The sequence below is a fragment of the Haemorhous mexicanus genome, chromosome 3 (genome assembly GCF_027477595.1).
Source record: "Haemorhous mexicanus isolate bHaeMex1 chromosome 3, bHaeMex1.pri, whole genome shotgun sequence".
Lineage (NCBI taxonomy): Eukaryota > Metazoa > Chordata > Aves > Passeriformes > Fringillidae > Haemorhous > Haemorhous mexicanus.
The window spans coordinates 45,386,407-45,413,462 of NC_082343.1; the positions used below are offsets into that span (position 1 = coordinate 45,386,407).

The following is a 27,056-nucleotide window of genomic DNA, read 5'->3' on the forward strand; positions in this document are numbered from 1 at the left end:
AGCAAACACTTTGGCTTACAATTTTTATACAGATTAAAGGAAGCCCAGATAGAGGAAAAAAAATGAAGGCTAAGAACTAGCAAGCTCCAGCAACACTGATCGAAACCAGCCTCTGCCTCATAGCAGCAGCACCACGGAGTATCAAATATACAGAACAGAAAAGCGCCAGTTCCCAAATCCAGGTATTTCCTGGAGAGCAAAGGTGCCAGGAAGCCCACTTAATTAATCCTAAAAGTGTGACAAAATGAAAAAGTGTGACAGGAATGAAACATGGTGAAGAGAAGAACTGAAGTCCTGTGTCTGGCAAATCCCAGTACAGTTATCCCTATACTTCTGCACCTTCCACCCCACTGGCTCAAGGGCTCAAGTGCAGCTGTGCAGTGTTAGTGTAAGACAGCAGATCCCTGTCCATGTCACTGATATAAAAATTCTTAAGAGTCTGCAGAATTACTTCATTTTGAAAATATAGTCAGGATCTCAGATGCAGATTTTTTCCACTATTTTGGGGTTTAATTTTCAATATTTTAAAGCCTTGCTCAACGTTTCCCTCTGCGCTGTGAAATAAAACCAGTGAAGTGGACAGCTGCAGTAACTGCTTCAGTCCCTGGGCTGGGCTCCATCTGCAGAACAGATGACATCAGACTCTGTATTCCTCCAAGAAAGGCACTATCAGCAAAAGACAGAACTACAGGAACATGAGAAGCTTTCCATTACATCTGCCATACAGTCCCTGTATACAAGAACAGAATGACAATGAACCACAGCAACAACCTACAGACCACAAATACCACAGAATACAGCAAAATTCTAAAAAAAATACTTCATGTTTTTTACTCTGTTTCTAGATGCACACTCATATTCCAGTGCTGCAAACAGTTTAGTTTGCAAGAAACTGTAGCTCAATACAAGCAACAAGAAATATCACTTAATCTTATGTAGGCCCGATTAGAGGAAGCAGTTTAAAATAAGATTATACATGGCAAAAAGTGACAATCTAAGCAGCAGCTCAGAAAAGTAGAAAACATTGGTAGGGTGGGATCAATGCATATGCTGAATGTAGGCTGTGCAACACCTTATAACATGCCTAAGAAATGATTCAAGATGTACATGAGAGATGCATTCCTTTGAAGGGGCATCTGGAGGCCAGTAGGAACTACAGACTCCCAGGTCATGTTTAAGGGTCAAAAAACATAGTCAATCTTCCAGTGCTCCTGGATTTCAGAGAGCACTCAGAAATTTAGGAATAGCTGCCTAGGTTGCTTGGATGTGCAGGCACTGGGGATGTGGTCAGGAGGAAGAGCTGTCTGACATTCAGGAAGCAGGACAGCTCACATGACTAATAAATGTCAAACACCCCTTAGCATTTCTGGAAACTTGATGATTTTCCCACATGAACGCCTTAGAAGATCAACCTCGCCTGGGTAACAGCAAACATTTTTTTAATATAAAAAGACACAAAATGGAAGATGGGTCACTACACGATGTTTATGCTGAAGTGAGAAATAAGCTGACACAAACTTACAGCTTCCTGCCAGACAGTAGTAAATAAACAGCCTGCCAAGCAAAGAAGAGATGATGAGATGGCAATGCTTGGCACCAGGCATGTACCTCCCTCTCCCATACTATCCCAGTTTCATGTGCTTCTTCCACCTCTAGGTGCCAAGTCTGACAGTGTGCTCCACTTGGCTTGGCTGGGGTGGACGGCACACAGTCAAGAGTATATCCTGGCACAGATAAGGAATTCCTAAAAAACAGGTAGCCCAAGCCATAGAAAAATGAAGAAAAAGGGCTGCTTTAAACATGTGTAATTCTGTGGACCAAATCCTGCTCCTCTGCAGTGCACAGAGAGTTTGGCAGGACTGCTCACCTTTCTAAGTGCTCGTTGAACAATCCATGCTACCTTGGACACACCAGATTCCCAGGCTGCAACTCTGTGCACAGAACCTGCATTAGTTCTCTCTGTACTAGGATGAGAGATGAACCACTCCCCAAGCTCAAGAGTGCACTTCCCATGGACTATATTAAAAAATCTATGTGGCAGAGACCTTCAAAGGAGCCCTTCAGAAAGGAAAATGGCATGTATTCCCTTCTTACTGCTGGCCTTACTGTAAAGATCATCTATCTGTGCTCTTAGTAGTTATTTAAATTACTATGTTATTTAACTAAATTACTAGTTATTTAAATGACAATATTTACAAGGTTCCTCAGTGGGCAAAATGGATGAGAGAGCTTTGAACAGAAATTAATGAAAGAAAAAGCCTTACCACTGATTCTCTCATTTTTTCTGGGAGTGGATCTTCTGATGAATCTTCAAATCGCTGGCGTAGATAGTGAGGGACGTATTTACACTGAATAAGGGACCTGTTTAAAAAAAAAAAACCTAGTTAGGGTACTTTGGAACATGTGAAAAAGATACAAATATTCCTGAAGGACAGAGGAGGAACAACAGCCTCAGATTTCCTTCTACATATACATTGGCATTCCTATCTCTGTATAGCTGGAGATTGACACAAACCAGCTCTACCTGTGATCAGGGCAGAAATTCCTCATCAGAATCCAAAGGAGTCTCAGCAGCCCAACCAAAGTAACTCAGTCATTTAGAGGAATGAGCAGAGAGAGTACTGTTGCATTTATTACTCTTAGTTCTGTTTCAGCTAAGCTGAAACCAATATGAGAGCTCTTTAGAGCCATGTTAAAATGGCTCAGGAAGCCAATTCTGTAGAAACTGTATATTAATTCTCTCTGAGATTTATGTGCTACCTCCTCATCCATCTTGAATTTTATGCCATAGGCCATACCTTAAATACTTTTTCCAATCTCCTTAACTTATTTAAAAGAAGTTCAGAGCTGTTTAGGAAAAAAACTTCAATTTTTTTTTTAAGGATGATGCATTTTTACAATTGCACAATAAACATTTGATGTTGTTATACAGGTATTTTTAATTTTTAGATTTTTAGGAACCATTTCAGTTGCTGAAACTTTCCTTGTAAATGTTAAGAAATTGCTAGCTAGATTTACAAATTAAAATGTATTTAATAGTTTAAGATTACTTCCTTAAAACAAAAGTTCCAAGGAAGAAAAGTTTCTGTTTTATTAAAGAGGTTCATGAACTGGTGTGTCCTTTCTGGAAGTGGGAGAAAAAGATACATTTAAATTACTTCAAAATTGAAAGAACTCACAATTTCATTGTGATCTGCAATTTTCCTGTTTATATTTTACTCCAAGGCTAAGAACTCTCCCTAATACATTGCTTTACTTCCTTCCATACATAATTTCCATACTGTAATGACCAAAAAACTACACACCATCCACAGAAAGCTTGATCAAGATCTACCCGACACCCGTGTCTCACTCAGTAGGCTGTGGGTAAAGCTCATGGCAAGACATGCAAGCAGTTCTTGCTGCTTTGCCACATCAGAACCTAGCAATGCATAAATGTCAGATTCCCTGAATTTTTTTGACAGTAAAAAATTTCTTGACTCTTCAGGAAGATTTACTGGGATGACAATTTCTTACTAGTCCTCAATATCTTTTCCTTCCTCATCAGTGTTGTTCTGCTTTTTCCAAGTTTCTCTATTAAAACAGAATTCTGAACAGCCTAAAAAGCTAGCTCTCCACTTCCCCCTTCTCTCTTCTGCATTGCAGAAGTGTGCAAAATGAGCCTTGTGCCTCACGTTATGAATCAAAGGAGAGAATCCTCTGTGAGAGAACTTCCCACAGGCCCTCTGCACTCTCCTAGGACAAAACTGAGCTGTCTGTGAAGCAGACTTCCAAATGGCATGGTGACACTGGCAGCACAAAACCCACTTGCTTGCTTAGCCCCACTGCCACAGATGTAATTGCCCAGCTGCTTGCTGACCCCACACAGCCCCTATAATAGCCATATATCAGTTTCCTCACTGGGAAATTCACTTTTGCTGCCCCTGAGCTATGGATCTATTGGGTCTCTCTCTCACACATCACCTCAACATGCAGATCACAATGTTGGGACTTCTCCCCTTAATCTCCCTTGTTTGCAGTGTCAGTTCTTAGCATACACTTCCTCTCTTTAGTTACCTCTAGCAGACTGTGTCAGAGAACAAAAGGAAGGATGGAACCTCAAACTGAGAGGCACAGCCTACTGCAGTAATCCTCAGCAAGAGCTGGAATTGAGCCACCTTCCCAGCACATTACATGCTCCTTCTACTGGTCCCAGTGCTAACCAATGCACATTCTGCAACTCCAGTCGCCTGAACTCCCCTCACCTAAATCACTGTCCTCCAAACTGGCAAGCACACAACCTCCTAGAGGGGAAAAATCTGCTTCAGAGATTTTGCATAGTGCTGCTTAAAGAACACCAGCCCTGCTGGTGATCTGACTGCAGCACTTCGTTCATATACAGGACGGATACCAACCATGCAGACATGGTGAGGAATTTCACCTCGCCACAGCACTTTGAGGAAGCAACCCCTGTGGTTCTGAAACCCAGGCATTACTCTGGCTGTGTGCTGTAAAGAGCAATCAGCAAAAAAACATCTACAGGCAACTTACATCAGCACAGATGGGTCGCTGCTTTGTCTGCTGAGGTGATAAGAAAGTGCAACTAGCAGACCACAGAAAGCAGAGAACAGTGCTGGAATGTGCTGTGCATCCCAGGGCTCCTGAGAGGATAACAGAAAGCAAAGTTAGCAATGCAGAACTTAAAAAGCCAAAATAAGTAGGTTAAGCCATACATCATACATGCAATGTTACATGCACAACATCTACATTTGTACACCATCTACCACAGACTGAAAATCCTTTTTCACATGAAAGTTTATTACTGTGAAAAAATCTTGCAATTAAAGGCATGTTTTGTGGTCATATTGTGCAACTCCCTTATAACCAGCAATTAGCTAGGAAACCACATGAAAGGCAGGTTTTCTTTCCTCTTCATTGAAACATTAGAGGAAAATTCTCATTAAAATGAGAGCCAAGTGAAATCAACTGCAGTGCATTTCTCTACTTGCTAAATTGATACACTGTTCCTTGACCTGTAGCCAGACTGCACGGAACAAATGACAATATCACCCAGATCAGGCACTGGTGTTTCTTTCAAACATTCTGCTGTCTTGTGCATTCCACCCAGGCCCTGCCAGGATGCTAACACAGCAGAGAGGGAGAGCACTTGCCACTGTTTGTGCCATCCCCAAGGAAGGAAACAAGAGACAGACAATTGGCACACCCGCCAGCACACTCTGGATATAACTGAGATGAGAAACTCTCTCCAGGTGACTCTTAACAGCTAAAACTGGCTAGAAAGAGTAAGAGAAAGAATATAAAGCTTAAGGAACACTTATCAAGATTATCTGTGACATCCTCAGGTACAAATTAGGGATCCTAAGACATACTTGTGAGTCCTATTTGTGAAGAACACAAATTTCGTCTGTGAAGGACAAAGAAACTTGGAACAAATCCACAGACATTTCACTTACTAATTGTATTCCTTACCTCCCCATAACTTCTACCTGATCAACCAAATGTGAACTCACTAGATCTTGGCATCAGGGCACTTTCTGAACAGGTTTTGAGAAGCAATGCTTGCAGGATATGTGAAACTTCAGGCTAGTGCGAACAAGGCTCCTTCTGCATGGTTATCTATTGCTTTAAAAACTTTAAAGTTAGTACAGCACCAATGTTTCCAGAGGATGAGATAGGTTTATTAGACTTATTTTGCTCAGTTATATGCATGCTTTCTCAGCATGTTAGGAAACACTCTATTTCTTTCATGTGCAACGAATACCTAAGACAAACTAATTTTAAATGTCAAACATCTAACCCATTGCAGCATGGACATCTGCAATTTAACTCTGAAATTCCTTGTTATCCGAAGAGTAGTACCAAAAAAGTGAAATTTTAATTCCAAGAATCATCTTCCCCTCATCATACTACTGAAAATCACAAAGATAATAGACAGAAGAGCCTGGTTCTATCAAACAATCCTACCCAAAATAGTAATTACAAACAAAAGAGAGATTCACATGCTATTACTGAAAGAATTCACCACCATTAATTTGACAAGTTAAACTTTACCATACAATCCTACTCTTCATTTCTCTGTTCTCAGTTTTGGGGTCAAATTTATTTTCAGTTAGCTTTTCCCGTGCTTAGTCTCCTGTCACATTCAATTAATATTCTTCAAAACACTGAAGAAAATGGCTGAATCACAGCCTATTCAAACATCCTCTGCATTTTAAGGGCAACACAACTGTGTACAGATCCTCCCAGCAGCTCCTAGTGCATGACTGCCCCTTTGCTCTGCAACTTCTTTTGAAAGCAAAATACTATCAAGAGTTGAGCAATATTTCTGAGACTAAAATTTATCAGAAGCCAGTTTGAAAAATCATTCCACCATCTTTCTACTATAAAGCTGTACACAGGTGAAAATCCCCACATTAATGTCTTGGGAATTCTATTTCCATATTTTCTGCATATTACACATAGCTTCTGCATTTGTCTGGTCTGTGCTCCATTTTCAAACTGTCATTGTCCCCTCAAAACTCAGACATCAGGGAGACAGGAAAACAGGTAGGACAGGCATCAATATTCACTATGTGCCTAGAGAACAAGATTTTCTAGAAAAATGCTACACAATGTTGAAAAAAGATGAGAATGAACAAAGGTGTAATTTCTCCAGTATCAGTGCGACGTACCCTCTTCCATTTTGTCATCTTCCTCCCTCACAAATGATGCCTGGTAGCTTTAAATTAAAAAAAAAATGAAAAACAAATGATATAGTTGATAATTGAACAATGATTCTTCTCAGTGGGAAAACAGGACTGACAGGATTTACTCTTGGAAGCTGGTGTTATCTGTCATATGAGACAGGGACTTTCACTTCCTAGTTTATCTCATGGGGTTGAGGTGACACATAGCCCTTTCATTTAGGGTTTTGGCTTCGATGCAGACACTCACATGGTCATTTTTAAAACAAGTGAAACAGACTTACAGGGTTAAGGATGAAAGCCATGAGTTACAACAGACCAGTGATGGGAGTGGGGTGTTCCATTCCAACCACAGAATTGCCTAATCCCAAAAAAATCCATTAGAAGGGGAGATAAAAGTATCTTTGAACTTATGAGGCTTTTAGCACTGCTAGAGGTGAGAAGGTAAATGCATTTTTAAAAAGTAGTGCTAATAGTTTTCTGTCCTACATTATTTACCCTTTTTACTTCTTTCTTCTCCTAAAAAACCTGCATGTAATACTTATCTTTCAAAGATATCCTCAAATAAATCAAATGTTCTACTCCAGAGACAAAAAGTGCTCTGAACCAAGTATGCTAAGTAAAAATTCTTGTTACTTTTTCTGTTTGTGTTTTTTTTTTTTTATTCCAGAGTATTCCTCTCAACTCAACAGTGACTTTGCAGATTATTGCAGTGACAGCATCACCAAAGGTGAAGGCATTGGCATAGTGGCTGGGTTTTTAAACACAAACTCCAGTTGGTCTTAACACACCTGGTTTTCCACTCTCATGATTTCATCACTATTTACAGAGCCAGAGAACGGCTTGGGTTGGAATGGACCATTGAAAGTCATGTAGCCCCTTGTGCAAATCAATCAAACTTTCTTGGCTCTTCCTCCTTACCCCCACAGTGCTGCTTCATCATGGATCTGTGCCATTGCTCACATACCAAGCAATAAGTGGTAAGGGCCAACCATTCCACATGTGCGATGGTAAAGATGGAAATAAATACTATCACCCTATTTCTGAAGATCTAAAACACTGACTTTCTGAAAGAGAGCGTAAAAGGGAACCCTCTTCACCTCCCAAAAGATGGGAAAATAGTAAGAACTTGTTCTCTACAAGACTAACTATAAGCTTAACACCATATTACCATGAATACTCCTTTTCAGTAAACACTAACAACCAAAAGATGTAAATTACTGAGCCTCATGTTACACAGAATTAAGACAAGTTCTAGGAAGAGATGCCCATCAGCCTTATCTTCCCATCACCCAGGAAAACAAAGCATTACTTTCCCAGATGATCTCCAAAAACATGACACGTGATAAGTTATCAGAATACAGGTATCACTGCCCACTCCAAATAACATTGGCCCTCTTTCTCTGCAATTGCTGCTATCTTAGACTGTATTTTCATTGCTGAAATTTAAAATCCATAAAGACTGGACTGATGCAGGGGTGTCCATGTGTGTCCACACACAGCACCTTACACAACAGATCCCAGTCTGTGACTGGAATGCCTTGGCTAAAAAGCAAGATGAGCAGCAGCTTCAGGCAGGAAGCATGGATATTCATGTTTCACATAATGCTGAGTTTGTCCTAAAGAAATAGTGCAGATTTCTACATTCCTGTACAGTGACAGACAGTGAGAGCAAGCCTGGGCCATGTCGGATTCTACAGGCATAATTCCTTTTTTCTATCTGGAAAATAAGTTATTATACACAGAAAACTAAGACCATAACTATGAAGTTATGTCTACAGTGCAAGACTTGACTATGGCTGCAAACTTCACTTACTGAAAGGCATGGTATCTAGGAATACTCTCCAAAATTAACACCCCTAACAGCTCTTGCTTGAACCTCAGGGGTTTCTAAATTCAAAAAAAAAAAAAAAAAACCCTCCAAAACCTCCAAAAGGACTGAAAGTATTCTATGCAGCAGAAATAAAGCTGTCCAATAATATTATACTTCTATTTTCGGCCACTTACACATACAGGAATTCTGTCTATACACACTAGCCCATTCACTGCTGTCTAGAAATTTATTTGGGCAATCTTAGCAGATTGAAGGAGATGTGTTCTTGCAACTCTTTCCCACCATAAACCCCTAAGACAAATATTTCAAAATTATTAGTACACAGATGAAGACTGCATCACTGAAGATGGGAAGCAAGGAGCACGGTTATTCTGATTAATGAGTTTCAAACTCATTTAACAAACCAAACTACATCAATGTGAGCTGAGTTTAAAATCCACACAGGATTTTTAGTAGCTGTCCATTGAAGCAATAAATAAGCCACCAGAAAGTACTTACTTCAGGTATGAAGTAACAGAAATGATCTAACTTTTATTTCAAAAATATACATTTACACAGAGCTGGAAAAAGCTGGTGTGCCACATATGAATATATTCACATCAGTTTCATTTTTCTGACTGAAGTCCAAAAATCTGACTTTTTTTTTTTCCAGGCTGATTAAGACAAACTGCAACTTCCATACAAAAGGAAAAAAAAAAAAAGAAGAAAAAAAGAAAATATCCGGATGACAAGTACTTAACTGGTTCTGGATACATTTCAAATCCAAACTAACTGATATGAACAGAAGGCAGAAGACAAGGATTGACTGATTCCAGAAACATTCAGGGATGTGCTCTTCTGCCTTATGGCAAAACCCTGGAACACTGGAATGCTAAAGACTGATATCAGGATGGCTAAATTCCAGACCAAATATTTGTAAAAAAAAGCAACAGGGCAAACCTGACTTTTTTAAAAACATTTCTTAAATATTTGGGCACAGACCACAAAACAGATGGAACAGGAGACAAAAATCAGTACATCATGAAATTCTAGTCAAGTCAAAAAGATGGCACAGAAATTCCCTTGTCTCCAATTTGATTGATGTAATATCTGAAAAATAAAAACACCTCCTCCTTGAAAAAGAGAAAACCCTTTCATATATCAAAGCTAAGGTAGCTATTAGAGCTGCCAATTTCTGTTCAAGATTACAGGATTGAAGATGAGATCATAAATAAAGCCTGGCTGAAGTGAACTCAGGTAATGTTAAACTAAGCTCAGTTACCCAAGAGCTTAAAAAAAAGTAGTAAACTGCAAAATTGCTGCTATTGGATGTAGGAATCCAAGGAATGAACAAAAGAGCTGATAAAACCATGCTTAGGATTTAGAGCTTTTTATTACGCAAAAGTAAATGAAAGTTCATGGAGGACCCGAAAGAACTGGATAAGGAGTGATGATATCATTCAACAGAGGTCTGGGAGATAAAGGAATTTCAAAGCAATCAGGAGAAACTCAGGTTTTTGCACTTCAGAATCTAAGGCACTTACCCACGTGCTCGCCTGAAACCAGGTTTACAGTATTGCTATATGCAAGGATGGATAAGCAGCTGGTGTCCTATCACTCATGATACAAATGTGTCGTGGGTAAGGTTTATGAGGAGATGCTCTACAGCACCTCAAAGCTGTAACCAAGTCACCTTTGCACCACTGGGATAGCACAGCAGAAATCTATCCATGTGACTTCACATCATCACCACAGGGAACAACTTCTGCACCAGCCAGGGCAGACAGACTTGTAAACCTGCTCCACTCACAATGCGCTGCTTTCACTGACAGCAGTGGTAAATAGTGTCCTGCCCATCAGTCCTCAAGGCCTCAAATACACAGACAGAGACCTGCTATTTTGTGCTCATGGTTTTTATGAAGAAATTATCTCTTCTAATTTCAGATGCATTACTCTGTACTTCCTACTGTGAACAATTTTGGGTTTCCTTTTTATGTGACAGCTTTACAGAAAATGAAAACTGATCATCCCAGCAGTAGCACCACGAGAGGAGGTCCTGACAAGCTGCAGACCCACAGCTCCTCCACACCAATATCAAGCAAGGGCAAAGCTGCTCAGGAGCACTATGAGGAAGAGAGCCATTGCCTGGCCACGGCAGCTGGGACCCATTTGCTTCCCAGTCACCTCTGAAGAACATGTTCTTTTTTCTCCTCCGAGTGTCCAAATCACCCAGCACACACAGGTATCATCATCTTGCGAAGAGTTTGTGCCTGCCCTGGTGACAGTCTGTCATTTATTTTAGTTGTGTGAAAGTATACATTCGGCCACATAAAAAACAACCCATGTCTGCCAGGAGAGGAGTGTACAGCCACTCCCCAGATCATGTCATGTGCTTCTGATCAAGGTCTGTGATGGGACATGACAGCAGCCTGACACCTGACCCAACCCACACCGTCACATTTCACACAAGACTACAGATCTGTCCATCCTCTTTTAGGTGCTGTGTGCATTTTGGCCAGGAGAGAGGAATATTTCTGGTCATGTGATGGCAAAGGCACTGCAAGGTCACTCAGAAAGAGTGGCAGGGCCAGATGAACCTGTCGGACGTGCCAAACATGGTCTGCAGGTCACTGGATGAACTCTCAACTGAGAATACTGTATAATAATTTTCCTCAGGCAACTTACCTGACTGAAAATCCATGAGAATTATGAAGTTAAACTGGTAAGTTAAACTTACGTTAAATGATACATCTATACCACAGCTGCTTTTTCATAAAGGCTCTCCATTGGTCTTGTACAACATAATTCAAAAGCAAAATCAGTCTGGACAAGGCACAGGACTTGAGCACAGGCCTGTTAGTCTCAGTTTTCAGAGCTTACATTTATGTGCTGAAAGGTACCTTGAGTACTTACACTGTTCTGTGGACATACCCCAAAACAATTCCTACTTCCTAATTTTATAAAACTGAAGTTCTAGAGCAAACAACTAATCACTGTGAATTTGCTATTCAAAATGAATTTCAAAATCTGAGCACAATTAAATCAAACTATTGTATGTATATATAGCTTATGCTCTAAAAAAGAACAAGAAAAACTCACTTAAGAACACAGGTTAATTATAAAATAAAAATTGGTTTTATTTTAATAAGAAAGGAAACTAACAGGGTAAATTATTTATTCTTCCAATTAACTTCTTCAGGAGTAATATATTTCCTTTCAGAATAATTAATGTACACAGAGAAAGTGGGTTAGACTATTTCACCCTGCAAGAATATAACTAGAACACAAGAACCACTTAAGGAAGGAGAGAATCAAGCCTGATACCACTGGAATGTTCTTCAGGCTGGGCATTTGATGTGAGCAATTGCTCACCAGTAAATAGCACAAAATCACTTAGAGATCCATTCTCCTCTGCAATTTATTTCAGGAAATAGAACTCTGGTAGTTACACCTGCTGAGCTATAAGATGTTCTGCCAATAAATAGAGTTGACATTTGAGGATGCTACATTTCAGCCAAAACAACATGCTATGCAACCCAGAAATCCTCTGCCAAATAGAATCTATCATGTTTCCCTGCCCTGAAAAATTTTGATTACGGTGATTTTTTTTTTCACCTCCATAAATATTGAAAATTTTGTTCTGTTGGTTTTGGCAAACTGATCAAAATGAACAGAGTAAAATAAGAATAATAAAAAAAAAACCAGCTATGAAGTGCAAGTATGGAAGAGACGTTCCTTCTAGCTTAAAAAAACATGTTACCACTGTTGTGCAAACACCTCAGGGAAACATACGACAGCATTTGCTCAGTTTTAAGTTAAAACTTTACAATTTCTAGCACAATAGAAGTTAAAATCTTCACTTGATTAAGATCATAAATTGGTGCTCATTACTTATCAAAACAGCTTGAGTTACTTAAAGGGGTATTAGACCACATTTCACAGTGGGCCCTGTTCAGGATAAGATTAAGCCCATTCCTACTCTTCCCTCCATCAACCAAATAATCATCCTCTTGCAACATTACAGAAATCAGCTCAAAATAGAAATATCTGGACCTGACTGAAGAACAAGGAGGTTTAACACAAGTGCTTATTTCATAACTTCTAGAAGAAAAAATGTATGAAATTTCAAGCACCCCAGCAGACTGAGATTATGAGCTGAGGCAAGAGGAATCATCTTTACATGCTTTAAATTAACCTTCTCAGAAGTGCCTTTACTGGAACAGTGCCATTAAAATTCAAATTAACTTCTGTGTGAACAGAAAGTCTGAACTTAATATTAGTAATTTACAACAGATATCTTGTAAATCTTTCACAGCACTCAACTTCAGGGTAGCATTAAAAGCATATTTCTGAGCAGTTTGAAGCCTAATCCACAAGGAGATTGCTTATCTACAAAGCCACCTGCATGCTGTAATTTAAAGTATTATGATGAGAAAGAGTATGTAGACTATTTTAAGTGGCTTTTTTCCCCCACTGTTTATAAAAAAACATTTTAGAAGTATCCATAACACAACTTCCCTACCCTCAACTAGTGAATCACCATCTGCTAATCTTAGGAAGAAAAAAGGAAAAAAAAAAAAAAAAAAAGAAAAACAAAGTCATTCCCCAGGTATTAGCCTGTTTAACAGTAGTTTAACTCCTGCCTTCCATGTAGTTCATTTCTATCATTGTTTCTCATCCCAGTTACCCATTTTCTCCTTTCCTATCCTTAAGAAGAGCCTCCTTCTCCATCCCAGCTGCCAGTTTCTGAATTGTTAATACAGCCAGAAAACAGCAGTATGGGGACTGGCTACTTTTGCAGGAAGCTGCACAAGCAGCAGTTAAACTTTGTAACATCAATCACACAGCTGGGTCAGCTCTAACCAACACAACTGACAAAGTGGGTGAGCCAGGTGACAGGAGATTCCCTGGGAGAACACCACTTGTTCAAAGACATTTAATTTCAAGTGTCTTAACACGGCAGCTGAGTTGCTGTAATTTATTTTGTAAGGACTCAAGCTGCCAAACACATTTTACCTTACTGTTGGGAGTGGTCAAGAACACACAGCCAGCTCTGATCATCTGCAGGTAACCATTAAGGCATTATAATTGTCCTTCTTTGATTTAAGGCTCCTACTGAAAATTTCAAGTGAAAAAATATTGAAAGCCACTATAGAAATGCTGATGTTCCTAAAAGAATTCCCTTAAAGGAACACCTGAGTGCTCCTCTCATCTGAGTAAATCACCAGCCTGGGTGCTGACATGATAGAACCTTGGCAGCTGCAGGACCTCGTATTGGGTTCCCTGTGTGTGCTGTGCATGTGCCACCACAAAGCTTCCTCTGACATGTGCCCACAAGATGTCAAGGGCAGCCTGTCAACCACAGCACATCCTGCTGCATCCCTGCATGGACACTGACAGCATCCAGCTCTCAAGGAAAGCTGCCAAAAGGTTGTCCCTTTATAGGATACATTTTCTTACAAGTCTAACACAAAGTTCTGGTCTTGCTGTGTTCACTGGGAATTTTACAGCTGACTTGAAGGGCAGACAAAATTTCACTGCCATTTTTTAAGTGTCCCATGCAGAGGACATAGGCACTACACATTAAAATAAAAAATAATAATGATTTTAAAAATGCTTTATATTGAATATTGCCCCAAACTGGGCACCACTGGTAAGGAAACCAGTCCTATGCCAGCACAGAAAGCTGTGGCACACCTGCATCCTGAGCACCATACACAACTGACTCTCCACATCTGAGGTTAACAGCAGAGCAAGGGAAGGCACAGAGGAGGGTGAGTAACTTAGCCACCTCTGAGAAAGCAGCTGCCTTACAGGGAGACATGAGAAAGGCTGGGAGTCTTCAGTTTAAAGAGATGGCTGAGTGGCATATATCTCATGCCTGCAAAACGGTAAAGACAGCAGATGAAAAGAATGCAGACCAGGTTTTCAATAAATCCTACAATACTAGGCATCAGGAAGACCTGGTGAAATTAGCAGATCAGCTTAAAACCAATGAAGGACAGCATTGCTTTGCACAGAGCACAGTGAGCATCTAGAATTTGCTGGCACAACGCTGTGGACCCAGAGAGGACCAGCACATTCAGGAAAGGACTTGACAAATTCACAGACACCAAATTATAAGCACACTCTCCAACATCCCTAGTGTAACAGTTGTGGGATATTAGGGAAAAAAGTGGCAAAAACCAGTCATCTGGCTAGAATTAAACTCCTAAATTGCATTTCCCTGTGGATGCAGACACATTACTTACTTAGATGGTTCACTGGTTGCTCAGCATTTAAGTTCTTAGGCATTTTGTTATGAAGCAACAGCAAAAACCTTGCTGGGAATTATGAGCAAATCTGGCCTGGCTATTCAGCTCGACAGAGACTGCAGCTTTTTAAGTCAAGGCTGCTGTTTATGTTTGCAGAGAAAATTCAGTGGATCATTTCACACTGGTACATATAAGAGGCAAATAATCACAGGTATTAGAGACACAATTACTTAAGAATTTCTGCTACAGTTTTGGTCTATTTCAGTGTAACTAACATGCAGAAACTGAAGCATGGCTTGCAAAGCTTATAAGCAACAACAATGTAGGATCAAACAATGCTTGTCTCCCTATATTACATCAATTTCCAGCTTGAAATTCTGCACTGTTCCAGTGCTGTTTTTGCGGCTTACCTTCACTGCACTGAAGCAGAAGGCATAGAGGACAATCAGAACAACAAAGCTTCGGGAAATGCTGTACAATGCAGACACGAACCCAGCAGCAGCTGAAATAGAGACATGTGGTAAGTGGGAAGAAAGAGGAACTTTATTTCTGACCCAAACTAAGATGACAGTATAGATGCATCTCAGTCTTCCCAGCTACTTAAGCTATAAGGAAAAAAAAAAAATAAACACTACAAACAAAAAAATCTCCATGCTTCATCTCTCAAAGGGCCTTCTTTAATCTCTGACTGAAATAACACAAAAAATTTATTACACATCAAGTTTGTTGTCAATATGCCTTTCCATGGAAAAACTCAAACTTTTTTTTCTAGATGTTAACAGAAAAAGAAAGTTAAAGGTTTTCTTTTTTAATAAATATAGTAAAGATTCACATCACATATGGCAGGAAAGAGCTCTTTGATATCAACCATAATTTGCAACCTACAGCTTTAAAAACTTGCATACAACTTTTCAAAAAGCAAATGGGCCTCATAAGTACTCACCTCACTGTTAGATGAATAGAATTAGCTGTTTGAGCTTTAAAATGTACTGTGCTATGTAACATGCAATAAGATATTCTAATTTGAGGCTGTAAGCCCAGAAAGATGGCTACTTACCAGAACCACCAAAAAGCAACATATCTATTTGTTCCAAAAGATATATGCAGAAGGTATTGATTTGAGGGAAAAGTCCAAGAAGAGAAATTGCAGGAAAGCAATATAAAAACACTAAGAAAAAAAAAAGAAGTATTTTAGAACACAGCCACACATCCAATGTATGGAAAAAAAAGAAATATACATGACAGTAGAATAAGAAATTGTTGCAATAAATTCTGAAGATTATTCAAGTGAGCATACCTTAGCCTTACCAACAATGATTACACTTTCCTCCTCATGTATTCAAAATAAATAATGCCATTTTACACATAAGAAACTAAAACTCAGAGTTAACCTTAAGATTCATTTTGGATAAAAACAGTGGCAGGAAAAATAGCATTGCACAGCCTCCTCATTGTTTCTCAAATCCTTTCAAGCTTATATTTGTTCCTTTCAAAGTAGAGAAATTTGAATTTGCAGCCTTTGGAACTTCTTCCTTGAATCTGAGATAGTTTAAGAACAGCTACAACAATTCAATATAAACAAAAAAAAATTAATCAATGGCTAAGATCTGAAATATCTCGGCTATCACAATATCCTTCCTCTCCCAGCAATCAAGAGCAGACACTTATAGCAGCCCCTAAAAATGGGAGAAACCTATAGTGAAGCTTCCCCACAATACTCCACCCGCTTCCAGCAGAATGGACTTTAACTTCACAGTAGTGAAAGAACATTAAAAACAGGAAAGAAACTCAAGGGTAAAACCCAGTCTTATAGCTTTACATACTCTCTTTCTGAATAGAAATGCTAATTTTAATGCTACTTTTATTGGCAAGGAAAAGCAGGAGTCATAATTCAGGTAATCATCCTGCTAGTCTTAAATCCTGTTTACTTCCAGCAGTCCTCCTCCCCATTAATCCCCTCTCAGCTCCAGCATAGAAAATGCTAAGCAAGGCTGTCCAGCAAAGCATCTAAACACACACTTGACCCCGGTGCAAATGTCCAAGGATACACACACCTAATCACATTTATCAACATTTATCATATTGTTAATCATATTCTTACTGCTTCATTGTACTAGTGCCACAATGCTCTGCATGGCAGAGAGGAGGAGTGTCAGCCACGCCTCCTTGAAAACAAACATGTCTTTGTTACTTCAGATCCTAGGAGGACTGCAGTTTCCTCCTATTCATTCCCAGAAAAAAAAAATTAAACAAATCACTAGTACAACTTATTCCCCACTCCCCCAGTCAGATTTTTGAGAAGGAAACAAAAGGATTTGTGTTCTTTGCTGAATGCTAATTTCACATCTACCAGCTCATCTCACTAAGGCATCTTGCGCTGAAAGGAAACAACACACCGAGTTTGATCTGACAGCTTTTATCTTTACTGTATTATACACTGCTGCTACCTAGTACTCTAAATCTTGCTGAGAAAGCTCAACACAGGAGAGAAAAAGACCTGCTCAAGTGCTAAACACAGACAGCACTCACTTCAGTATACTTGGATTCACAATGCACCTTCAACACCACTTCCCACTACTGGCACAAATCATTCACATGCAAGAAAATGAGGAAATGCTCTCTTCTCAGTGTTTTACATTAAAAAGCCAATATTAAATTCCTCTCCCTCTATTACTCTGTGCATCTTTAGATATTCCACCAAGTCATGCCAAGTCAAGCAAGGGCCACTCTTGAAGACAGGCAATGGCACAACAGAAAACTGCTCAGCAGGCCACGTGGACCCAAAAATACACTGCTGAAACTGCTTTAACTATCCCAAAAACACTGCTGAAACTCTCATGAGATATTGTTCCTTGGGCAAAGGACCTGCAGAACTGCCAGAACTCAACTTAGACTATAGACTTAAAGCCCAAATGATTGCCTCTGCTGTAGCAACCTCAGAAAAAGTGGAATAAGGAAGGAAGGATGAGATTAAAGAGTTGACGGTACACCAAGATATATAGAGACAAATGTAAACAAGGAGGGTAAAAGTTAGTTGACTATAAAACTGTCCTCACCTCACCTGCTCTCTATTAATACCTTGAAAAACCCTAGCAACTTCTTTATTTAGGGCAGCTTAGTTTATCTCATCTTGCACCAAGGAGCACACTGGACAGGAAAATAAACAGTTAGAAGCAGCAGATTTCCTTGTGGGAAGCAGACAATAAAAGTAACTGGTTAATCCTTCAAAATTGCATTATGAATTCCAGAAAGAATTACTTTAAGCATCACACATTTTCATAGAGACTCACAACCCCTTTAAAAGCTGGACCACTAAGAGATCATTGTGCAAGCTGCTGCATTTAACCCTGCAGTTTTCCTCTAAACAAGCACATATCACATAATGAGAAAGGGAAATAATGAGTGAGAGGGAAACACTAATTATGACTTTGGAAGATTTGTGTCTTTGGAGCAATGTAGAACAGCAACATCACACTGCAAACATTTTAGACATTTAGAAAAAAAAGATTATTTTAAAAAATTATATCTCTGAGTAGTAAAATATGCTTTTTTCACAAGGAAAATAAAAGGCATTATTTCAGTGAGAAATAGTCTTTTTGTTCTCCCACTCTTGAATATGGGAGAGCATAACTTCCACCAGCTTTCTTCCCTTGACAGAAGCTCAGTCACTGTTAAAAAGAGCAGGCAGGGGACTCACTATCAAAAAAAATTTGCCACCTCCTGATTCTTAAAGTCTTCAGACAAACTGTCTGTGAAACAGTTTCATTTACCTGTTGAATGTTTAAATGGTTTCATCACAAGAACTATCATATATAAAATGAACAACTGCTTTTGTCACTAATCACACCTGCAGGTCCCAGTGACTGAGACTGGTTGTCTGTGCCCTTACCTGCACTTCATATGTTAATCTAGCAAAAATGTTAACTGAAATAAGGAATTCAAGATGAAAACCACAGTCAGAATTAAAGTAATGAACCTCCAACTAATACAAATATAAACCAATAGCAGAATCATCATCAATTTAAAATAAAACAGGATCAGACCATAAGTAGATTGAAAATAAATGAACATGTTAAAAACCATGTTTCATAAGTAATTAGGTAACACATCTAACAAATCTGCAATTATTTCTTTTATGACCTTGCTTCAAGACTTTTATCAGAGTATGATATGCAGCATCACACTAGCTCTTTGGTACATTCTATGATTTACATGGCTTTTGCTTTCTACCATAAGTACCTGAAACAAAAGACTTTTTCTTTCCTTGGTACTTACAATGCAGAGTCAAAAGTTCTTTGATTTGCAAACACATCAACTCCAAATACCACAAAAAATTCTGATTAAAATATAAACTAAAGAGTCACCTTATGACGACAGACCAATAAAAAGATATAAAAAATACCTAGCAAATAGGCAGATCTACAAGACAGCAATAAGACTTTATTGGTATTCAGAGTCACCAACTTCCCTCATTTTATAGCCCAAACAAAATACTTCTATACCTTCATTACCTAAGAGAATCTACACTAAAAGTGCAGCAAGATGCCACTGGATGCCAAACTGCCATGGCTTACAGAGGTCACTGCACTGTGAACAATTGCAAGGATTCACAGTAGCCAGAAGTTAGGGCTCCCATAGAGACAAGCAAGGAATAGCCAAAGCACAGCACCACACATCACTTGAATCAAGACACCATGGCAAAACAAGAACAGGGACAAACAAAGGGAAAGGATTTCTTCTCTCTCATTTAACATATGCCAGCTGGGGAGATGAGCCTGTATTTCCTCTCTCCCTCACCCCCTCCTGCTTCAAGAACATGCTTTGCCATCTCTTTTGAGACCAGCCAAAATGAACACATTTATAACCACATTTTGTTTTCTTATGCTGGTTGCTATAGTTTTTCATTTATCTCTATCCCAAGCGTCATCTAGAATTCTTGTTGAATTATTTATCAGCATTTTTACTGCTCACCTTTGACAGACAGAGAAAATAAGATGTAAGGAGAAACTTAAATGAGACCAAAGGAAAGTAATGAAAGAAGCTAATTAAAATAAGTGAGATGCAGGCAGCTCTCGACATTCCCCTGTTTCTGGTGAGAAGAACTGGGAGCCATAGTACCCTTGTTAAGGACCAGGAGGCTTTCCTAAAAATAGTATGCCTTTCAGGCAGTAAGTCTGATCTGAGTATGGCAAAAAGGAAGTACAACAGTCACAGGTGAACAAAGACCTCGATGGTCACACACTATATATCAAAAAAAAAATTGTTTTCTTCTGCTACAGTAGGTTCTCCTGGTTCTAAATTCACAAACCAACAGACCATCTTTGGCACACTACAACACAGCTTTCTGGGATATTTTCACAACTTCTACAGTAAACCTCGCATTTCCTACTTTGTACCTTAACAGTGTTGCACTATTCATGGGAGTCCAGTCCAGCACTTGTATCTGTGGCTGGGGTAACATCACAGTTATAGACTGTAAGTCTGGCATGCAACAGGAGGAAGTGTCCTGACAGACTACGGTAATGTCAGCTGTGGCCACTCCAAAACAGTGCCAAGGGATCACCACACCTGTCTTGGGGCAGTATTTGAATGTCCTCAGCCACCTCAGAACATGATTCCAGAAGGAAACAGTTTGAAAGGGCTACTGCAGAGAGGCTGCTCCACACTAACTGGTCATATGGACAGTATGATTAAACTAAACCAAGATAAAGCACTTTCTTTGTGATCAGAAGATTGATGTCCATCTGAGGAACTGGCTTCCAGGCATTAAATTTAAAACTCAAGTTATTCTGCAGTCACTGCTCCACACAGACAAGCCATTACTCAGATGAACAGCATTTCACAGATGATGATTTTTGCTAATAACATCAGCGACTTTTAGTTTTCTATGGAGACATTTCTACAAGCCTCATTTCATTAAGAACTCCTTTTACATGAGGGAAGGTTGCCAGCTGCCCCTGCCCCATCTTAACTCATTCCAAATGTTTCTATCAATTTGATTTCAGGTTGTGCCTCATAACTTGCATTTGATTGTCAGCATGGGAAAACACAGACTCACACTTAACTCCTTTTAGCAGTCCTAGGAAAAATATTGACTCACCTATTACATGGTCTCTGGCTGACTGGAGAGACCTGGGTGAGAAGAGCTTCAGGCCATACATTGTATAAACAGGAGGATTTGTGTCTTTAGATCCAGCATCTAGCAGCAAAATAAGGCCACACAATATACAAAAATATACAGGTCTGCTGTAGATTATGATTTTATTGTGTCCCTGGAAGAAAAACCAAAAAGTTAAACTTTTATAGTCATTCTTGTACTGCATGCACTGCATTAACTTGGAGAGAGGGTCAGGGGACAGACAAAATATTTTAATGACTCATACATAATAATTAGTAATAAAAATGTGACAAGGTACTTCATCTTCTCCAGAGGAGACTTTCAAAAGACACAATGAGCAGTTAAGACTGACTCCAGCAGCCATTTATGCTTTTGAAAACCTACCCCTCTGGACCTTTCAAAACTTACTAATTCCAGGAGTCGTCATTTTCTGTGGAGAAAGGAACCTCAATCTGTCTGCATCTTTCTTCTCAGTAGAAAAAGAATTTTTCTCGTTGTTTCATTTATTTCAATGAACATCTGCTTCAGGTGGCTTGACTTTTTTTTTTTTTTACTTTATGAAATTTAAAATTAATTTAATTTTTAATTGACTCCTGGGAATAAAAACTATAATGGAGCATATCCCTGGTACAGTGTGAGGCACAGAGATGGATTTTTCTTCATGAATTTAATTTTTTTGTTTCTTTGAACCACTTGACAGCAAATCAGCATGCCTTCTGAAAGGGGTGACACTCATCAGCAGTTTCTGGTCTGCTTCTCATGAAGCACTTTGAAATTATGATCCAAAGGAAGTAGGATGTGGAAAGAATTTCATCTGATGTCTTTCATACAAATCTCTCACACAATTGATTCCCACTAATCCTACAAAACACTTTTGTGGGGCTGCAGGCCAGGGAACCTAACAGACACCTAAGAAGAACCTTAATAGCTCTCCTGGTAGCAAGCTTAAGGGTAGCTAAGACATTTTAAACACTGGTGAGTCAAAAGTTTCCTAGAGTGTGAAAAGCCAGAATCAAATGACAAGAATCCAAGTTTGCCTCGCTTAAAGCTGCCGTGCAACTGTTCTTATTTGAAAAACGTAATTTAAGTGAGTATAATAAAAGATCATGTCTTTTTTTGAGTCTACTTACTGACTTGAAACTGTGGCTGAGTTTGTTTGGCTGCCAGCCAAGCTCGCATGTTAGATTGCTATTAACTGATCTGTACTCTCTTTTGGGATCAATCAGTTAACAAGGTGGCAGATTACAGGGAACTGGTGGGCTTACATCGTGCCTCACATCCATGGAATATGAATCAAGCCAGGGACATAAATCCTTGCTCTTTAATCAATTTCAGTTTTACAACTGCTGTTTTGTTTTTTTTAATAGGACACATGTCCACAAAACAATCCGTGGAGAATTATAAAGACACAACTTTAAAAAGAAAAATAATTTAAGCTATTACTTTCTGGCCTTTTTTAAACTTCATTTATGTAAATGTGAGCTGTATCTTAGGAAAAGAGACCAATAAATGTGCACCTAAACAATTGCTTAATGTTTTATATCCAGACATTCACTCGAGGCTGTTTTATGGTGATTACATTCTGTTACATTCTTGTCTTACCTCTTGACCTATGGAAGCCAGTTTTATCTTTGCAGGGTGATTATTTGAAGGAAGCTGAGTAAGACAGAGTTGATGACTACAAGCCCAGAGGTTTACCTCCACACACCTTGCAGTTCCAGGCAGAACACTGACATACTCAATTAGGATTACAGTGCATATTTTAACTCTTACTTTTTAAGTATTTTTTGGTGCACTGGGTGAAGAGCTGGCTGAAGAGCTCAAAGAGCTGCACTGAAAGGGGCCACATCTGGCTGGACCCATCAGCAGTGAAGTTCCTCAGGGCTGAGTTCTTGCACCATTTAGCAATACTGCCAAATATACCAACCCAAGGGGTGCTGCTGACTCTGTTGAGGGTCAGGCAGCTTTGCAGAGGGAACTAGACAGACTGGAACATTGGGCAGTGATTAATGAGATGCAGTGCTAGATCCTGCTCCTAGGATGAAGTAATGCTGGGCACAAGTGTAAATTGTGAGATGAGTGGCTGGAAGCAGCCCTGCAGAAAGGGGCCCGGGGGTGCTGCTCACCAGCAGGAACAGTGTGAGCCCCCTGTGAGTGCCACCAGCCAAGAGTGAAAACTGCATCTGGAATGCATCAAACATGAGCTGGTCAAAAGGTGATCATCCACTGGTGTAGCCCCACCTTGAGTGCTGTGTGTTTTGGGCCTCACAATTTAAAAAGGATGTGAAGGTCCCTGAAGGCATCCAGAGGATGGCAACAAAGCTGGTGAAATGGATGGAAGGAATGTCCTATAAGGAGAAGTTAAGGACTTCAAGCTTGTGTAGTTTGGAAAGGACAAGGCTGAGGAGCAACTTCATTGCTCCCTACAGGTCCCTGAGGAGAAGAAGTGGAGAAGGTGGTGCTGGTCTCCTGTCCCATCCAGTGACAGGGTATGTGGGAATGGCTCTAAGCAGGAGTATTTCTTTTGAAAAGGTGGTCAACCACAGGAACAGGCTTCCTAGAGAGGTGGTTGATGCCCCAAGCCTGTCAGTGTTTAGAGGAAGCATTTGGACAATGCTCTTCACAACTCTTTCTGACTTTTGGTCAGCCCTGAAGTGGTCAGGCAGTGACACTGCATGATCATTCTAGGTCACTTCTATCTTAGAACAGACTAATTCAATCACTCTTACCATGCTAACTACAGTAATGCCACCTATAATTAAGGAAACTGATTCCAGAGGTTTTCTGAAAGCTGCAAAACATGAACAAATACTACTTTCCCTGTTTTTCAGGTGGTGGTGGGGGTTTATGAGACAAAACCTCGAAATCTTTCTAGAATCTTATCAACAGAAGCAAAGCAATGCAGCAGCAGTGCACTCAGAAGGGCAGTGTCTGCACAGCTCCTGCACTACTTGGGATGTGCTCAAGCTGAATGAGCTTCCTAGAGCACAGCAAATACTTCAGTCCCCACATCTGGGGAACATGCAACACAACACAAGAAGGAGGAACTGCTGCAAGTATTCATGTGGTATTTCACTGTCATTTACATGCTTCATGTGAGGGGCATTATTTGGGACAGGACTGGTTTGAGGGCAACAGCGGGCACCTTCTGGGAAAGAGAGGATCACTTCCCAAAAGTCAAAGCCAGGGAGTAGACATGAAACTTAATTTTTTAAGGTTTTAGAAAGAAACAAACAGAAAAATAGGAGCAAAGCCCTCCTGTACCACCATGGACAGACAAAGCTAGGCAGCTTCACCAAATTGGGCATGTGGCAGTACAACTTGTTTAACTAGCTATTTTAGATATTGAGGGTTCATTTTGTTTTACTAGGCCAGCTCACCAGATTTTGACAAGCAAAACTGATTTAATCTTGGTGAAATGACTCCACTCTGCATTCTTGTTTAGAAAAATTTAAATATTGAAGCAGAATTCCTTTTATATTTTACATCTCATATGTTAAACAATCATTTATTTTTCCTTCACTGATAAAAATGCCAGTGAAAACTTTTCCCTTCCTACAGTCTGCTAAAAAAGTCACCTTTTTTCATGTCCATGTTTCTCATTAATATGTTTCAGATACACAGTCACATCTTACCAACACAGCAGTGATGCATCTCATATTTCTAAAACAACATTAAGACTTTCAACAAAGAATAATTTCACAAACACTTCCATTTACTACAACAGTAGTTTTGACTGCAAAGCATTTTAAAAGGAAAATTTTAGAAAGATCTAATGGGCTTTTTTTTGTTTGTGTGTGCACACATGTAAAAGAAGGCTTTTTTATATAAAGAAATGTGCGTGTGCTCAGTTCTACAGAAAAGCTTACAGGGACAAATTAGAAATACTTTATAAGTGGCTTATGTGATTTAGGAAACTGCCTGTGGTAGCTACACAACTGAGTTAGCTATCTGCTTTGGGACATAACAGGACTGAGACAATGAATTTATGCAAGAGATTCCCTAAATCTTGTTAAGAGCATGACTGCAATCTTTCAAGCTCCAATGCCTTTGTAAGCCCAGGCTAGATCCTGAGCTATGCAGGTATCTTATGAGGAGCTTAGAGACAAGCTCACCTGAAGTTTCTATAGAGCCATTTACTAAATGTAAAACCTTGCCTAAGGTTTTTCTAAAATCTTTGAGTACACATGACAAGGATCTCTTGGATCTCAGAATTTTAATACCCTGCAGTCACCAGCAGGTTGCTTGTATCAGGTCACTAACAGCAAAATATAACACGCTTTGGAATGGACTTGATTTTCTTCTCTCCACCACTCCAGTGAGGAGGCTGCTCCCAAATTTCACCATCCCAGAACCACATACCCCTGTGTAAACAGCAGCTAAAGGCCACCAGCTCCCAGTGGACCAGAACTGGAAAGGCTAAAGCTCCAGCTGACAGGAAAATTAGACTCACATCTTGTAGTAGGCACCAGTACTAAACCTGCAGCAAAAATAAATGCCAGCTCTTTCCTCAACAGCAGCAAGTGAATACACTGACACTCAGGAGGAGTTTGGAACAAAAGCTTATGGCATCTCTAAGCACTGTGTTTTCTGAACTCACTGGATGCTATTTTAAAGCAGTCTTTCAAAATGCTACAGGCTAGAGATGACAAAATCACATTAAACAGAAACAAACTCTGCACATGATATAGGGAAGAAGTTTGGAGCCTCCTTGGCAGCCGTGGATAACATAAGGCATTAGTGGCTACTCACGATCCATGAAAAGAACTTAATTCACTGTGCAGACCTGAGGCTCCTAATGGTTTGTTTCACACTCAAAAAAATCTCATCTGCATTTTCATTTATGGGTGTGAATGCAGAAATTGCTAATCTTCTATTTTAGCATGACAACACCTCCATCTTTAAAAGCCTTAGTGGAAAAGCTTTCTAAATTTTATTTCTATTGGAGCTTTTATAGTGCACCAAAAAGTTTGCAAGAGAGTATCCCTAATAAGGAAGATAGGAATACACCCATGGTTACTTTATTCCATTGCTGCATGACTTACACAATACAATACAGCAAATAACACTTGTAATAGTACTGTGAGAACCTGAAATTCAGACCTGGATTCTACACAAAAAAAAAAAAAAAAGTTCAGTTTAAACACTACCCTTAGTATTACTACTAAACTACTGTGTTTAATACTATAAAAACATATGGGATGGATAGGTTCATAATGAAGTTTTGATTAAACTGTTTGCCACTCACTTTAAACAAATGAACTCATTACTAATGTCTGATTAAGTGGAAACTACTCAATTACAGTTCACATTATTATATCTAGACAGATGCCAGTTGAACTGACAAATTATTTTACTCACTTTTCACTGATATTGGACTATTTCTCTAATGTATTGAAAATATTACCCTACAATGGGTAAGTTGCTGTTTATTACCTTTCTCTAGTTTTTATGCAGACAGGTATTTCATATGAATGCATTATAACCAAAACCACCATAACTTCACCCCTTAATAATTGGCATGGAAAAGAAACTGAGAATCTTCTGAAATCCAGCTAGTGAAGTGTGCAGTATACATATATAAATAACATTAATTTCAAGTTCAGCCTGCACTTCTAGCCTCTAAACTGACAAAAATAATTGCTCCCTGCCAAAGGGAATTGATCCAGCAGACCTGAAGTTTTCAACATGCCATTTTTGAAACTTGAGGGAAGAGAGGACATCCTCAAAAATGTTCAAAGAGCTAAATAAGAAACATAAGCAACTAGCACCCAGTGTAAAAGAAAGGAAAAGGCATTATGGCCACTGAAATGTCTTCCAAGATCCACAAATCAAAAATGCTGAGACACCATGATACTCCGGGTGGAGTGGTAAGGTTGAAGTTGCAGGATGATGCCTCTAGAACAGTCCTATAACAAGGACAGACTTGTGTACAGAAATGGTTCTCTGCAAGATGGTTGGCACCATCAGAGTACAATTTCTTAGACATATCCAATTAAAAAACCCATAGCAATCAGCAAGGATCCTTACATCCTGCATTCACCCAAGGATTTGGCGATTTCTTCAGGACACAAGCAGAGAAACTGTGACCATATTTTAACATGTGCCATTTCATGAGCTAATAATACTTTTTATAAATGATTTTTCAGTAGCAGACTTAAAAAAGTAAAAAGATCAATCCCCAGTCT

At 39.4% G+C, this 27,056-nt stretch overlaps 1 protein-coding gene across 1 annotated transcript in view; it reads right to left on the reverse strand.

Annotated features, from left to right (window-relative positions):
* PCNX2 (pecanex 2) overlaps positions 1 to 27,056 on the reverse strand; it is a 151,677-nt gene that overhangs the window by 85,287 nt on the left and 39,334 nt on the right. The window contains exons 13-17 of the mRNA XM_059841608.1: positions 20,851 to 21,022; positions 15,808 to 15,918; positions 15,161 to 15,252; positions 4,531 to 4,640; positions 2,265 to 2,361 (exon numbers count right to left, since the gene is read on the reverse strand). Coding sequence (XP_059697591.1) covers positions 2,265 to 2,361; positions 4,531 to 4,640; positions 15,161 to 15,252; positions 15,808 to 15,918; positions 20,851 to 21,022 — 582 coding nt within the window. The remainder of the gene's footprint in view (positions 1 to 2,264; positions 2,362 to 4,530; positions 4,641 to 15,160; positions 15,253 to 15,807; positions 15,919 to 20,850; positions 21,023 to 27,056) is intronic.